General features: G+C 44.3%; 1 protein-coding gene across 1 annotated transcript in view; it reads right to left on the reverse strand.

Moving 5' to 3' along the window:
• Window positions 1-5,024: 5,024 nt before the first annotated feature.
• myo1d (myosin 1D) overlaps window positions 5,025-16,329 on the reverse strand; it is a 70,277-nt gene continuing 58,972 nt past the window's right edge. Inside the window, exon 22 of the mRNA XM_036529854.1 lies at window positions 5,025-6,259. Within this exon, the coding sequence (XP_036385747.1) occupies window positions 6,103-6,259 (157 nt within the window). The 3' untranslated portion in view covers window positions 5,025-6,102. The remainder of the gene's footprint in view (window positions 6,260-16,329) is intronic.

Consider the following 16,329-nt stretch of genomic DNA (forward strand, 5'->3'; position numbering starts at 1 on the left):
TTATTTGAAGGAGGTGACAGCGTAGTGAAAACGATAACAGGCGGGGTCTAAACCAGGCAGGCAGTCCGAGGGCAATTCCAGGGAAGGCAATCGTGGAGTCAGGCAGAGTCAGGAACCAGGCAAGCAGGCAATCAGGCAAACGGGGCAAAAGCAGCAGGCAGAAAACCAGGTCGGGCACAGACAGGATCGGAAACCAGGAAAAACGAACAGGCAGGAGCAACGGCGGGGCGAAACAGGTAGGAACACGCTCTAACGAACGAGCAACAGGACAAGGACAAGCAGAGAAGATATAGGGCAGGGCTGACGAGGGCATGGAAAGCAGGTGTGCAGGCGATCAGGCGGGCGGAGACCGGGCGGGGAGCGGGGCAAGGCTAGAACACAAGGTAAACAAAAGCACATGGACAAGGAAAACAAAAACACCACAGCTAAGGAGGCGGAGCACTGACAGGAACACAGATACTTTTGAGTAGATTTGCTTTTTTGGTTTTCAATAACACAAAAATCAAAAGAAGGATGATGACATAAAATCAACACAGAAGAGTAAAAAAATCTACCATTACTCAATACTGCAAGACTACAGGACAAAGAACAGAACAATTATAAAAACTGTGACATCATATGTTTTAAATGACAGTACATGAACAAATAAAGAATCCATGGGTTTAAACTGAGCTCAACACTATATTCAAACACATTGTTGAACATGAAAAGAAATTATTGTGGTCCCTGTGATTTGGTCCAATCACTACCCTTCAATTACAACCATTTTGAATATATTACATAAATATGTAAAATACAAAATTAGGCACATAACATCAACAAGCATATATATACATTTTGCAATTTCCCTTTTGTATACAGCTAGCATGTGCTTACTACATAGAAAAACAAGTTTATAAATCTCCCAATGTCTACTTTTCCACTCACAAATAGGCCACTTTCATTCACTGCTGTTACATAAGGATGTGATTCATTTCAAAGGAACTCTGGTGAGGCAAAAGATAGGAAGCACAACTATTGGGATGTGGAAGTAGAAATACCAATTCCCAACCAGAGATCAACATGAAGACAACAGCAAGATGAGGCCTGCTCCTTCAGCTTTACAAAATAATGAGATTCCAGATGTTCCCCTTAGAAAAGATTGCAGCTTCAAAACTACTGTGCAGCACGTATGCGTGAATTTCAGCTGAATTAAAACTCGCTCAATGCAAGCTCTGATTGAAGATGTCTGATTTTGACACAAGGGGGAGATGGCTCTGTGAAGCACCCTCTTCAAGATCAGCCACTGGAATGGTACTGCATATAAACATTTGAAAGAATCTTTGGCTTGAGCACACTTGAACTTAAACAGAACTTAATAGATGTAGAAAATAACTTGTTCTGCAACTGAAGGAGGACAGCAGGAGCAAAGGTGAGGTTGATGTTGGTGGACACTGAAACAGAACAGCCTTCTGTCTCCTTCTCTGAGGATAGTGGAGATGTCTGTTTGGCATATCTGAGGGAAGCTTTTGTCTTCCCCTTCCTAATGAAAATGAGCTCCCATGGCCTTTGCATAAGGCTCTGCCCCTCCTATTCATTTGGAAGTTTACAGGCCAATAGGTTTCATAAAGACCTGAGACAATGCCACTCTGGCCAGGCCCATGTTGTATATATCACTATCTAGTATATATCAAGATCTATCCCTTGTTCTGTGGAAGTTTTCCCATTAGCTACCATCTCACTGGTAGGGAGTCTGAAAACCTGGCCCTTATTCTTGACAGGATGTCTGGCCGAGGGTGATTAGGGTAGGCCCATGACTTTGATACAGGTTTCTTCCCTGCCGAGGGCATGCACGGGTCACAAGATCATTGCCCACCCTCCGCACAGGATGACAGAGCCCACTGAGCTGGGCAGACAGGCAAGCCTCACACACGCACAGGAAAGGAGGGCAGAACTCCACTTTGTTCTGAGTAAAGGTGTCTCTCCCTAAATGCACACTCCTGATGTAGGTGACCTGTTGCGTGGGGCTCAGCAGAGACGCAGCTGGGGCAGTGGGAGTGAGCCTGCCTGCCCTCAAACCCTCAAATTGTTACTCATCAAAATATTAAAACTTCAATTTCAATTCAATTCAATTATTTGTACAGCACATTTTACAACACAAGTTTTCACAAAGCAGTTTTTCATTGTTACCAGACCTAAGACCCCCTGAGAGCAAGCCTAAGGCAACAGTGGCAAGGAAAAACTCCCTAACTAACAGGAAGAAACCTTGAGCAGAACCTGGATCAGAGGGGGAGCCCTCTGAGCCGGGTCCTGCTCAGAGGGTTTCTGCCATACGTCACCTTCCATTACACACAATTGTCCCAACGAAGCAAACATTAAGCTTGACTCCCTAATCGCGAATTGGATACATTTTGAGTCACTACGACGAAGCGCTGATGTACATATCAATGGCACAGAAGAGAGTGAGGTGTGGGGGTGAAGCCTGCTGAAGAAGCCTTTGGGCCACCTGCCATATAACACTCTACAGTGGAACCAGAGCTGCCAGCCTGCCATCAGTCACAATGCTGTGACACTGCTGCATCCGTCCATCCATCCAGCTGTGACACATCTCCAGTCTCATAGCAACCCACTTAAAGCTGTGCCCAAAGCACTGCAAATCCCCCTGTATGCTTCATATGCTGCTTAGTGGTGAAGAGGTGCAAATTAATCAAGGGACCTGACTCATTTATAATCATGAGACCCCCCCCCGGGTCACTTTGACTTCCCTTTCTCCCCAGAAAACAGATATAAACAATGGATTTCACAGAGGCTGCAGTGTGACACTTTCTCTCCTCTGCTGGAGTCATTCAAACTAGGCCATGTGCCCTGGGAGCTCCTTATCAAAGCTTGCTGCCGCTGCTACCATCAGCTTGAGTTGATGATATGCACACTCGTACGCTTACACATTGCAGCATAGCGGACTGAGGCAAGCAGGTGGGGTGTATTCTGAGAACCTGTCCAGGGTTTAGGGCTTGGAGCCGGTGCTCAGCTCTTGGGAGAATGTCAAGCCAGATTTGTTTTTCTTTAATTCACTGTCAACCAGCAATGATCTATTTGAGGTTGAGATTACACAAGAGCAGCTTTTACATCCCACCTTTAATGCCGTAATGGCCTTTTCTGGTGCCCATCAATTGATGCCATTGTTTAAATATGCATGCTCAAACAACGCCTGCACAGTCAGTCCCAGGCATCCTTGTAACAAACTCTTTGTAAATATTGTGCTATATTACGCTTAATATCAGATAAAGTGAATAGTATACAGGACTGATATTGTTATAGAGCTATAAGACGAGGTTCTGCCATTTTACTGTCTCAGAGGGGCACTGATCTTTAGGTATTCATTATTTATACAGGTAACCTTTACAGTCACCTCATTAGAGCGTATTTTATCTGATGTTTGTCAGCAGCCTAGCTAATAAATAATGTTACAGAAATGTTAACATAATGCAGCAGTAAGGTTATCATAGCTGCTATGTGTTTAGTGAGTGTGGACCTGACTTGGAAGAAAACAATCTCTGATAGTTTTCAGCTCTGTAGACAACATGGCCCACTTTACTGTTTCTAGAGACATCTCTTTTCATTATCCCACAACAGGAAGACTGTCAGAATACCAAACAAACACAAAGGTATTCTCCAAAGAATATACTAGCACATAACCTCTGGAGTCTGTGGGGTCTTCAGCAGGAAGTATGTGTGTCCACTGGATCTAGGTCTACTGCACCAGCATGAGCTCACAACTGATGCTTGCAGTTATATCATTTGTTTTAAAGAGCAAATAAAGAACACTTCCTTTTTTTTCGAAAATGATTCCACTTTTGGCTCGCAAATACTACTTGCAGCTGATAAAGACAAAGGGACAGTACTTGGCATTGAAATTAGAGTTGGAACTGTGTGGTTGGGTGAAGCAAACATTTAATATATCTGCCATATCAGGGTCATTTACTTCGTAAGTACTTCATTTAATCATATATTTGGACCTTTTTTCCATAAAGCTCAAAATTAATTCCAAGCACCGGTATGAGATGAAAATTAAGTGATAATTTTAGGCCAATTATGGATTTTTTTTTCCTTAAGGAGAAGCCCTAGTTACCATTTGTAACAAACAGTCCCTCATTTCAAGAATGGGAAGACTATTTTCCAACCTCACTCTTGCTCCTATTCTCAATGAAACTGTACCAACTGCAGGTATCCTTACATTAGTGAGGACAGGCCATAAGCATTCTAACAGACAATGAGGGCAGTGAAAGCAAAGAGGGCATACTCCCTCTCTTAAGTCTTGCTTTGCCAAACTGACAGGGAGCATGTGTGACTGCCCATGTGCTGCTGCTCTAACAAAAGAGGGATGCTAATTACACTTTCACGAAAAGCCCGAGTCATCAAGACCCAAGTCTCAAGAAAGCCGTTACAGATTGACATTAAAAGAGATATTTACCAAACATAAGCGCTAAATACACACACAGACACGCACAGACACTACTTCTGCCCTGGCCTCAGTGAAGCTACTGTCAGTTTAGACAGAATATGTCTTTGTGTTTGTGTAAGCTCACAAAAAGTTGTCATCAATCTCAGTAATCAGTATTCTGTTTACATAAACATACATTTTCTGTGCTGAACTGTAGTCATTGGAAACATATTTGAACCTTTTAAATCTTGCATACATAGTATTAATGAATATATATAGATATAGATATAGATATAGATAGATACGTATAAAAAGATAAACATTTTAAATTAAGTGAGATTTTACTGCCCCTCTAAGAAGCAGTTCATGGGTGTGAGGATGCGCACAGCACATCATACTCAACACAGCTTGTGTTTAGTGACATACACTGTCACTGTGTCAGTTGTGTTAGTATATTAGTAGTGACCAAGAAGTCCTTGGGACAGACACACAGAATAGACACAGACACACACATACACACAGACACAGACACAGACACAGACACAGACACACAGATACAGACACAGACACAGACACAGACACACACAGACACAGACACAGACACGGACACGGAAATGGACATGGACACAGACACACACACACACACACACTTCTACAAAAGACTGACTTTGCCAACAGCACTCTTAAAATGTGAGCGAGGGTTAGAATCATACCAAATAACCAATCTGGGTGTTTAAGATGGGCTTGAGGCTCTGAAGTCTGTGGGCTAGACTGTGGACATCTTTGAAAACAACAAAATTATAAAAATAAATGACACTAAAAGAGGCAAAGCCACAGACCTCAATAATAAAGCGGGCAGCTGGATAAAAAATAAACTGTAGTCCTATCAAATTGACATTAAACAAAAATAAACATTCCCTTGTAATACACAGGATATACAGGTATTTGCCAAGTTCTGATATTCATTCTTTTGACTCTTAGAATTTTGCAACAGCACACTCAAACACTACAGCATACCAACAGTCCTGATATTTATATGTTCCATTTTCCATTTACATGGCAAGAGTATGTTCTTTTCATCTGGCACACATGTTGAATCACAGATTCTAACTACAGATGATGCAAGGGACACAGTTTGTCAACATTAAGTTGATACATAACCGTAAGACAAAAGAAGGAATTTCTTCACCTCAAAGTGTGGGAAACCCGTTCCTCACTTTGGAGTACCACGACCACGTGTGTCATAGAACATCCTATTTCATAAAGACAGAAGCTGCTTAGACAGAAGCTGGAGGTCCAAAGGTGCAATCATTAACTCATTGGTGCATGTCCTGTGTGTATCTCAGGCGATTACTACAATTTATCTATATCTAAATCCATTCAGTCATTTTAACATACAAACTAGTCTCCTTCAATTTCCCTTGCTGAAACTGTTCTCATGCTTTTCCACAGCTAATTTCCTAAGGGGAAGACTGTGGTGCTTGAAGACCTAATTTAAGGCATATTTGGTATTGCTTAATCAGACGTACTCCTTATTCCTGTGATTAGATGTTGTATTTTTTTCATAATGATCATATTTTTATAGAGCAGATTGAGATGAAGACACAATCTAATTGAACTGCCATCAAGCAGCCCTGTCCCCAATATCCTGGTGACAGACCCCCCCTTTACCCCATCTCTTCTTAATTGCCTGGCACTGCCAGGATATAACCAGAGCGACTCTTGGTGAAGTCCGGCTGTGATTGGTTGATCTTGGTCTCCACGACAATGGTGCACTTCCTCCCATGCATGCTGCATTGGATGGGGCTCACAATGTTCACCTGAAGCTTCCTCTTCTCACTGCAGAGAGAGACAGGGAGGGAGAGACAGAGAAAAGAAGTACGACTGTGAGACTGGGAGGCTAATTAACAGAAACCAGCCATGGTTCCAGCCTCTTAACTGGGGCTCCCCAGAGGGAAGGCAGTTAAACTAGTGCATTAATTAGAAATAGCTCGGTTGCTGAAAACTGGTTTCTGTCCTACATATGGGAGCGGATTATCAGATCTTGACATTCGAGGCCACGCTGCTCTGGTTTTGACTCCTGTGGCCCTGTTACTGCTATTACTTCAATTTCACACATGAAATATAATGTGCATGGCAGATGTCAGACTTTAATTTGTATGCAGAACACGCACACAGCGTTAAAGATGAATGACGAGAGTGATGCATTGGCTTGTATGTGCTGGATGGAACATTTGAGAGGGTGAGAGGCACACTGTAGCACACTACAAAAGAACTGCACAAACAGACTTGCGTTGTGCTTTGTCATCGAGGATCCCAAAGTGCTTCACACAGAATGGGAAACTCTATCCGACACTTGTGTAGCACCCACCAGGTGACGGAAGGCAACCAGTTGGCTCCCTCTAGATGCACATCAGTTCAAATAGCCAATTAAACTGCTATTTGCAGTGCTGGCTTCCAGTGGGGCTTGTCTGTTGAAGGATTGCACTGACACTATTGGAAGGCTGAGGGTTCAGTCACTGGTTCGTCCGCATGGCACCCAGCATTGAAGAGACACTATGGGTATGGTATTGACTGCGTTGAACACCACGTGGCTTCACACCACAACAGTTAAGGTAAAGGCTGATCCTGTGTACCATCTAGGCTTGACCATAGCTTCCCATTTCCTAAGTTTTAAAGTTCAGTGAGCTGAACAACAGGACAGAAGTTGTCATCCCCGGCTGTGCACTGCTGTTTGGGTGGCCTGTGGCTTAGGCTGGCGTTAAATGTAAGCTTAGAGCCACCTGATTACCACAAATGGCCATATTCAGGGATACTAGAAGGAGAAAACTGAACTCTGTGGCTGCTGATGATACCCTAACATGGATACGTATTCAGCTATGTTCTTGTCAGACCCGGTTAGGTTTTCTATCTGAATGGGCATTTTGTACCCTTCTCTCTCAGAAGATCAATTAGATGAGGCAGGGATTGGGTAAACGGGTATAAGGGAGGGTGGGGAGATCGAGAGAGAAAGAGAGAGACAGAGTGATAAATAAATAAAATAAACATGGCAATGGTGGCAAATTAGTGAGGTACAAATGAAACAAAACAAATATTAATGAAAACAGAAGCTGAAAGTGAGTGCAAATACCGAAAACATGAGAGAAAAAATGTAGTTCTGGTTTGGGGAAAACTGGCAAGGTTATTTTTACATCCTGCGTTATGACAGCTCTTGTTCCACATCAAGTACTTTGTATCATAATGCAAGTGCATATGTAGTTACATACTGGTTACAATGTAATTACATTAGTAAACTGGCTGCTTCATATACTGTTTATATTACAGCATGTGATATTGTCCCTTGATTTTCTCTGTATCATCCACCTGGTCCACACATACTCATAAGCCCACTTTCCTGACTGTATAAGGAAGGTCAATAGAGAGAGAGGAGAATACTACATACAGAGTAAATGATCAACATCCTGATATTCAAATGTTCGTAGGTCACTTCAGTGTGGGACCAGTCCACTCACAACTTCAAACCGCATTTCATTTTTTGTTGATACTCTTATCCAGGGAGGATTAAATAACTCATATTTTATATTAAATTTTACCACAGCAGACCAGGTTAAGTATCTTGCTTAAGTGCACAACAGCAACATCCCATTCATAGTTTTAATTTGTAACGAAGTTATATTACAAATCAGGCTTCCAGCCAGACTCCGACTTAGAAGTCAGAGTTGTTGACATTTAATGATGGGAATGACTTAAATATTACTGCAATGCAATAACTCTGAAGGGCAAAACAAGGTTAATATCCAGTGACTAAACTCTATAACTTGACACAGCATGTTATGCAAACCAACAGATGGAATGAAAAATAACAATACAGGCTTTTTTAACTGCTGCCTGTCCTTCTACACACACGCACATGCTAACCTTGGTCCAGTGCTTGTATGTATACATTACAATACAAATAGGTGCCATGGAGGAGGGGGCTTATGGTTACCACGGCAACCCCTGAACACTCATATCTGCCAATGGCAAGCCCTGCTGGATCAGAAGAGACATAAAATGTCACATCACGTGACCCTACTACACAGCCTTGTTTACTGAAAGTTTCTGTGAGTTATTGGTTCCATGAATCCATGAAGCAGCTCTTTGTATTTGATACATCTACTATTCAATGAAGAGAGCTGTAAGTGCTCCATCTGCCACATCCAGCATCACTACAAAGTGGCATGAGGCAGGCACTCAGACAAGGGGCAAGAGGGCTGGCCCAGATGCTCCATTTAACAATGTGCTGATTCTATGGCAGAATGGAGGAATGAGGCTGGCATAGAGTATCCATAAGGAGGTAGAAGGAAGCCCAAGAAGAAGAAAAAACAAATCTGTAGCAAGCCCTTGATGTGGAGTTATACCCCTCAGAGTGAAAAGAAACAGTTGGAAGTCAGTATCCTGAATGAAAATGGAACCCCACCTCCTCATTCCCCTTTCAATCCTCTGTCTGAGAGCTATAAAAAACCCAGCCTCTCAGGATCAATAGTTAACATGTGTTGCTATCCCAGCCCCTCTGGCTGGATTTTAGCTCAGTAGAATTCAGAGTTGCAAGGGGCAGAAGGTTTGCAGGAGAATGGGGGAGGGGTTGGATGCTCAGGGTGCAGATGAATAAGGCCTCCCCACCCTGTCCCCCCCCTTCCTCCTGTTCATCTTTCCTACCCGCCAGCCAACCCCCACCGCCTCCAATCACCTACAAGGACACATCAAAATGCAGCATGCTAACCAGAGCTGACAGAGTGGAGACAGAGAGATGTGTCCCAGCATCCTTCACTTCAACATCCCCTCAAACCCCTGCAGGGGTACAATATAAACACCCCTACCCCAGAAATGGGATCGCATTGTTCTCTGTATCTTTTCTTTCTCTGTCTTACACGGCCCTATGGCAATCCTTGTGTAAAGATACCAACCAGACGCAAGGGGGTATGACAATATAGGTCAGAGGATAGAGGTCACTTCTGCAAGCCTGTTAGGAGCCACTCAAACAGGCAAACTGAAATTAGTGCGCTGCACACGTTAGCTTCACTAGTTACGGGGTGAGATACATGGCTGCTCTGTGGAGTGACTGAGGAACACAGCATCACTGCCCCCTACCCTCCCCCTACTCAAACACTCATTTCTGCATATTTTTCCACGCCTCTTCATTTGTAATTAATGTTGCATTGAAGGTTTGTGCTTCCGTCCACACCCTTGAATGCACTCTGCACTGTCCCTTGGTGGGTCTATAACAAATAATATTCATAATCCAGCTATATTCTCAGCCTAAGAATAGAGCCAAGGTGTGCCTGCAAACTCCTCTGCCTTGGTCCCTTGATACACAGTGAGCATGGATGTACTGGAATATTCCATTTTGAAGTCATTACGGGAGCTGGAGCTACTATGCCTCCTATATGCGCTCTCTGAGCTCATTAGCAACACTTATGTAAGGATGTATCATGTTTGAAGCACAGACCAAGGCAAACAATGTCTTTCCAAAAGCTCTAGGTTAAGCTCTGTGGTGTTAAGGTGTTGTTCTTTACGACGTGCCCGATTCAGACTAGTTCTATGTGGTTACGTAAAAGCTTCAGACTGGATGAAACACCTGGGTGAAAAGATGCCGAAAGAGAGATGAACAAAGCCATTTACAAAATAAATAGATTCGATGCACCACCCTTCTCCCCAAAAAAGACAAAAAACTGAGCTGTTATTGTTCATAGCGCATCAAACAAAAGGCTTCCCATCCAATGTTTATTAAGCCATAGGAGTGTGGCAAATCCGGCGCAGACTCCTTTTATTTCACTCCCTCCCCTCTCTCTCTTCCCTTTCCCCATTTTTAAATATGGATGGCTATACTCTCAAGGAAGGGATCACAAAGTAGGTCACTTAAAAGGGGAGGAGAGTGTTGCAGTATTGATCAAAGCTGTGCCCTTGTGTGCAGAATACAGTGAGATCAATGGTGGGGTGAGAGGAGGCTTGGGCTTGGCACTGCAGCCGAAGGAGAGAGCGCCAAGACGTCACCGGATCAGAGTGGGCGATGTGCCATCGTTCCCATTTCCCGTCTGTGATCGCTGAGCTTTGGCAGTCAGATGGGTGGGGGTGGGCCGGAATGGGAATGAGGCAGATCGGGGTGGGCCCAGGGTTGGGGCTGTGTCTTTGTTCTTTGCCATGGCTTAAAACAGGAAGCCCAATGGTTCAAATCCAGGGTGGTGCACTGCCATTGCGCCCCTTCAGCTGCATTCTTCCAACCCATTGAGTTTAAGATGCAGTCACACATAATATGGCCACTGCCCTATATCCTTCAAGGCCATCTGGTTTTTCAGCAGGGCTGGAGTTTCTATTTCACCACAATGGATCACTCTAGGAATTACTTTGGGAGCAGCTGATCCATTGAGGGGAAGTCAGAACTCAGCGCTACCTGGATGTAATGGAGGTCTACCCCTGCAGTCAACACAGGCTGCTGAGACTCAGACCTGTTACAGAATCTACTGTCACATTTTTTTCCCAGCAAGCCATCTGAACAGCCAGCAGCTGTATCGCACCTGGTACCATGAGTGGGTACCATTTGCCCCCTCAGTTGCATTTTCTCATTTCCTCAGTCACTTCATCCTGGCGCCGGGCCTGAGCTGTGTTACTGAGCACCTACCTGAAGCACAGTCCCAACTGTTCACTAGAAGGACACATCACTTGTTGCCACATTCTGAACCCCTTGAATAGGAGTGTGAAGGTGAAAAAGATCATGGAGGTGATGATGAGTGTGGTGGTGACAGGGTATAAAGAGCAGGATGATGATGAAGAGTATGGAGGTGACTGGGGGCGATTTGTACCACTGCAGCCTGGCCACACTGCATGTCTGGTGTGGAGACAGGTTTCATGTTCTGGTCCAGCACGGTGCCAGAGGAGGAAAATCAGGTCAGGTTGAGAGGCCAATCCAGTTCCACGTACACTGGGCCCATTACCCACTACATCACTCTATCGATCCTGCACCCCACCCCCTGCCTCTTCTGCTGCATGCAGCAGAAAGAGACAAACTGCAACACAGAATAGTAATGAGGGCAGAGAGTCAAGTAAGTCATATGTGTGTGTGTTAAGTATGTACATGTGAGGCGGTCATGATATTATAGGTTACCATCATGGGGAGGGGGTGGTATAGGTAAACGCCTTGCATTAGATAAGATAGCATTGTGTATTTCTTTAGCATTGTGTATCTTCACTTTTTGCAACCCACATTTTTGTTTGTAAAAAAGGAACAGAAATGGCAGAACACGGATTCACATACTGTGCCAAAACCAAGGGCAAATGGGATGGAACACTACAGTATACTTGGAGTATCGCTGATGGGGATGAACATGTACAATCATTCAAAAATACACATGTGGAGAGATGCACACATGCATGCACATGAGCATACACAGACACAGACACACACACACACACACACAGTCTGTCTGTGGTATAAGACCTGTCATTAGTATTCACAGCCAGAAGGGTTATTAATGGACTACATATCAGACAAACATGGTTGCTATGGGAACTGCATCTGCAGCAAGCTGGGACAGAGGGAGGCAGAGGTAGAAGTGGAGAAAGAGAACAAGACAGTGGAGGGTTTGGAAATGGAGGGAGGCTATGCTAAACACAGAGGGAGGGACTCAGAGACACAAAGAGGATTGAGGGAGAGAGTGTGAGAGAGAGAAAGGGAGAGAAATGGGGGGGCAGAAAGAAATATAGAAAGAAAGAAAACAGAGAAAGAGGGAGGGGAGAAGATAAGGGACTGGAACCATGACTAGGAAGCTGAAATTCCGATTCAGCACAAGGGTGACCTTGAGAAGGCAGACAGAAAGCACAAGTCTGCCACTGTCTTGCCTTTGTGTCAGGGTCTACATGTCTTCAGATTCAAAATCAAATATATTCTCTGCCACTCACGACCGCTGTCATGACAGAGGACAATGACAGTGGGTTTAACTGCAGTGTACACATGACCCAAGGCTCTTGTATGGGAAAAATCTTCTAGCAGCCTTCACGGCTCTTTCAGCACGTTTGTGGCTGATCCTTGTACTGCTACACAGACATTTAAACAAACACACATCAAGTACTCCATCATGAATTTCCACAGATATAAATCCACAGCAGAGAATAAAAATGGGCGAGTAGGGCAGATAAACATAAGGCGGTTGTTTTTAAATCAGAGCTTTGGCAGAGGAAGGCGAGTCTTTCAGGTGCTCTGTTCTGCTTGCTCTACATTCAGAGCAACACCGCAGAGAATATGGGATCATCTACCCACCCTGTCATGTGGTATGGACAAAGTGTGTGCAGCGTCTTGTTCGTTGGAGCCATCTAGGCTTGCCTATTTGCTCTGCTAAGTAGCGAAGGAGCTGCTTTCTCACCACTGCTGTCTGCAGCCATCAAACTGCACTTTCAGGTTAAACAGAACCAAATCGTTCATCAGCGCTATCTGGGATCGCTCAAGCGCTGTATGAGTAGAAGCAGGTGGGCGCCTCTCTCTCTGCCACTGTCCCTTCGGCACCACACCCTTGTCTAAACAATTAGAGACGCCCCATCAGAGAGGAGTGGAGGCATATGATGGAACACTGGGCAGGCATAGTGGCGGTCAGGGCACGAGATCAATACAGAGCTACAAAGAGTAATTTTGCTGAGTCACTCAAAGGGAGCGGGGGCCAGGGGAGGGAGAGACAGAGGAAGAACAGGGAGAGAGAGGGAGGCACAGGCAGGGAGAGGGAGAGAAAGAGAGGGAGGAAGAGATAGTTTGTTACTTAGGGAAGAGAAAAAGAGTGAAGATTGAGGACCACGAATTCCAACAGATAACACAAACTGCCATTGTGTCCCCATCCATGTGTTCTGCTGTACACATCAGTTCCAGCCACCAGTTTCAGTAAAGGAGGGATTTCCTTCCATCTCACAAACAAACTTCAGTCTTAGAGAATGAGCTGTGCTACACCAGCACAAGGAGTGTAACAGCGCAGACTTTATGCACTAATGTTATACATTGGCTCTGTGCATCACACAACACCAGGATGGACATGTTCTGGAAACGACTCACAAAGCTTGCTTTACATTCAGTGCTTGGGCAAGCGGTTCTGGTGGATGTCGAACAGGTAAAATTTGTTTTGTTTGGGTGTGGGGGGCACACTGTCTCAGGTTGGGTAAAGCAACAACTAATATATTCAGGATGTGGTGTGGGTTGTGTGTAAGCATCTGGTTACAGGGCAAGTACTAAAGAAGAGAGCAAATTGGGTGGTGGTTGAGGGAGCAGATATGTTCCCCTCTCCCCCATGCGCCCTTCCTCCCTCCTTATATGTGATGCGAATGTGAATGCAGTGAGTTGCTGCTAAATATAGAATGGGCCTGCAAAGCAGCCAGGGCTGTTCCTTAAATATTTCATCTCCAGAGGAGCGAGGGAGGGAGGCAGAGGAAAGGGGGGGGGGGTACCATAGAAGAGACAGATAAAACAGATGAGGGAGAAAAAGGAGAAATGGAGGAAGGAACGATGCAGTGATCGCCCCAGGTCTTTTGTGCAGTACAGCTCGGGCTGTTTGGGCTGTACTGCTGGTATGCTGCTGTTCATGGAAAAACAAGAGGAGGTCAAGCTAGTTAGACATTGAGGATAATCAAACATCTGGATAGTGAGTCAATTTCAAAATCAGGCAAAAATGTCATCAAAACTGTGACACCAGTTTTATGCAAAATGGTGCAGCTATCTCTTATTAAGGGAATTATGATGGCTCAACCTTATAAATTTGGAGACAAAGCCACACAGAGGTCTTCACATGAGAACAATAATGCTCATTGTTTGAGTAAAATCCCTCAAAGTGGTGACATAAAATGCTTGCTCCTAGTATGAAGTGGTGTTTGACAGGCAGCAGTTTTGAAAAGCACAGCCTCAAATAATTTTGTCCTATGTAAAGTTTAGGACACTGGTTTGGACCCTCCCCTAATGCATCTTTGGTGGGTGGTTCAAGCCTTTCTGTGCTGTGCTTTATATGGGTAAGGTTTGTATTGCAGCAAAGGAGAAACCTCACTGTAGGCTGAATGTGTATCTAAGGATGGCTCTGCACTAAGAAAGGGACCTGAATCTTAAGGAGGCTTTTTAGTACAACACCATTACATTTACCTGGAGCTGGGTAAAACCTTATACCTACAAGCAGTACACCTAATACAGGTATTTAACTCAATTAATTTGTCAAAAGTCTTTATATTCAGCTGTGGTCTCCAGTCCCTGTGCTCAGGCTAAAAAGATAAAGGTGAAACTGAATTCCATGCAGGCTGTGACACTGTGGATGGGTGGTGCGTATCCTGGTGTCTGAGACCAAAAGCAGGCACATCTTTGACAGCTTCTGCATTTGCTTTGCTTATCCTATTCTAATTGGTGTTAACGTCACTACAACTTTAATTACTGCATTGGTTAATTCTGTGACACTCATACAACTTGTTTATAGCATATGGTCCGTTCTGTCCCCTTTGAACATTTGCTTCTGCAGACTCTGGTAACACACAGCAATTATATCATATATTTAATTCTAAATGCATTATTGTAGTCAATTAGTTCTACAAACTGCTCAACAATCCAGCTGTGAGGGGTACATTTGACTGACTGATACTCATAGCGAAGATTGAGCCCAAGGCCCCCGAGTTGGTTCATACAATAGAGCCATAACTCACCAATAATCATAAGGCAAACAAGCAAAGAAACCTCTTTCCCTCAGAGCTCTAACAGAGTTTATACTGAGCCATCATATTCAATGTTTTGCATACAGCTAGTAGACATCAAAAGAGGATGTCTGCATTTGCTGTAAAATCTGCTATACAAGTGTAACTTCAAAGGGCAACAAACAGAAAGGAGGCCTAGAAAGAAATCCATTTCAGGTGGAGTTCTTTGAAATAAGGAGAAGCAGCAACATACAGGTGAACCTTATACAGTCAGAGAGACTCTACAGAGCTGCACTGAATCATAATGCACCTTTCACATTAAAAACAGATGAGGGTGAATCCCAAAGCCAAGGAAAGTTATCCGTGTTTCTGTTTGAACTCACCTTTCACATTAAAGACAGATGAGGGTGAATCTCAAAGCCAAGGAAAGTTATCCGTGTTTCTGTTTGAACTTTTGCACATGTGGCACACCCTATTGCCTGGCTGCGGCCACAGACTTGGTGCTTTTGTGCTCCCCCCACCCCCAACCATTAAAAATGAGCTGGGCTGCATTACTTCATTTAGGTTGATGGGAGTGTTCCTCTAGCCAACTGCAAAGACATTTCAGTAAAGAGGTCAACTCTTCAACTGTAAGAGTATTCCACTCTCCTTACTTTGTCCTAATTACTTGACCTCCTCTGAATGGTGACGACCCAGCTACCTTTCAGTGCAAACTCACTTTCTTGCAGATATTTGTGCATGCATGGATGCATGTGCATATGCGTGCACTCCCACTTTGCCTCAGTCAACCTCCAATCTCACTTTCAAGCGTCATTACAGGCCGACTGGCGCTAATCTCAATGATTCCACCTGGGAAACAACACGCTGCTTTCTGGTTTGACGCATGAGGCTCTTGCAATGCTACAGAAACACTGTGTTTGAGGCAGGCTGGCAGAAGTGTGGAGGATGACATCATTGCAGCTTCCTGAAGCGCAGCTTGAGTCACCAAGGATTGTGTTGACTTCCAGGAGTCGTTTGCATATCGCCAGGAATAGCAGGACTCACAATGGGCTGCAAGCCGGAAAGCTGGGAGGGCTACTGTCTGATGCAGGACAAAGTGCTACTTTTAAAATACAACAATGCTGGATTCTGACAGCTGTGGGGGAAAAAATGGAGGCTAGAGGGCAGGCTTCATGGATATGTACTTTGGAGGGGGATTAAGGTTACTTCCCCGTGGTGGATGGCAGTCAATG

This window comes from Megalops cyprinoides, chromosome 1 (genome assembly GCF_013368585.1).
Source record: "Megalops cyprinoides isolate fMegCyp1 chromosome 1, fMegCyp1.pri, whole genome shotgun sequence".
Classification (NCBI taxonomy): domain Eukaryota; kingdom Metazoa; phylum Chordata; class Actinopteri; order Elopiformes; family Megalopidae; genus Megalops; species Megalops cyprinoides.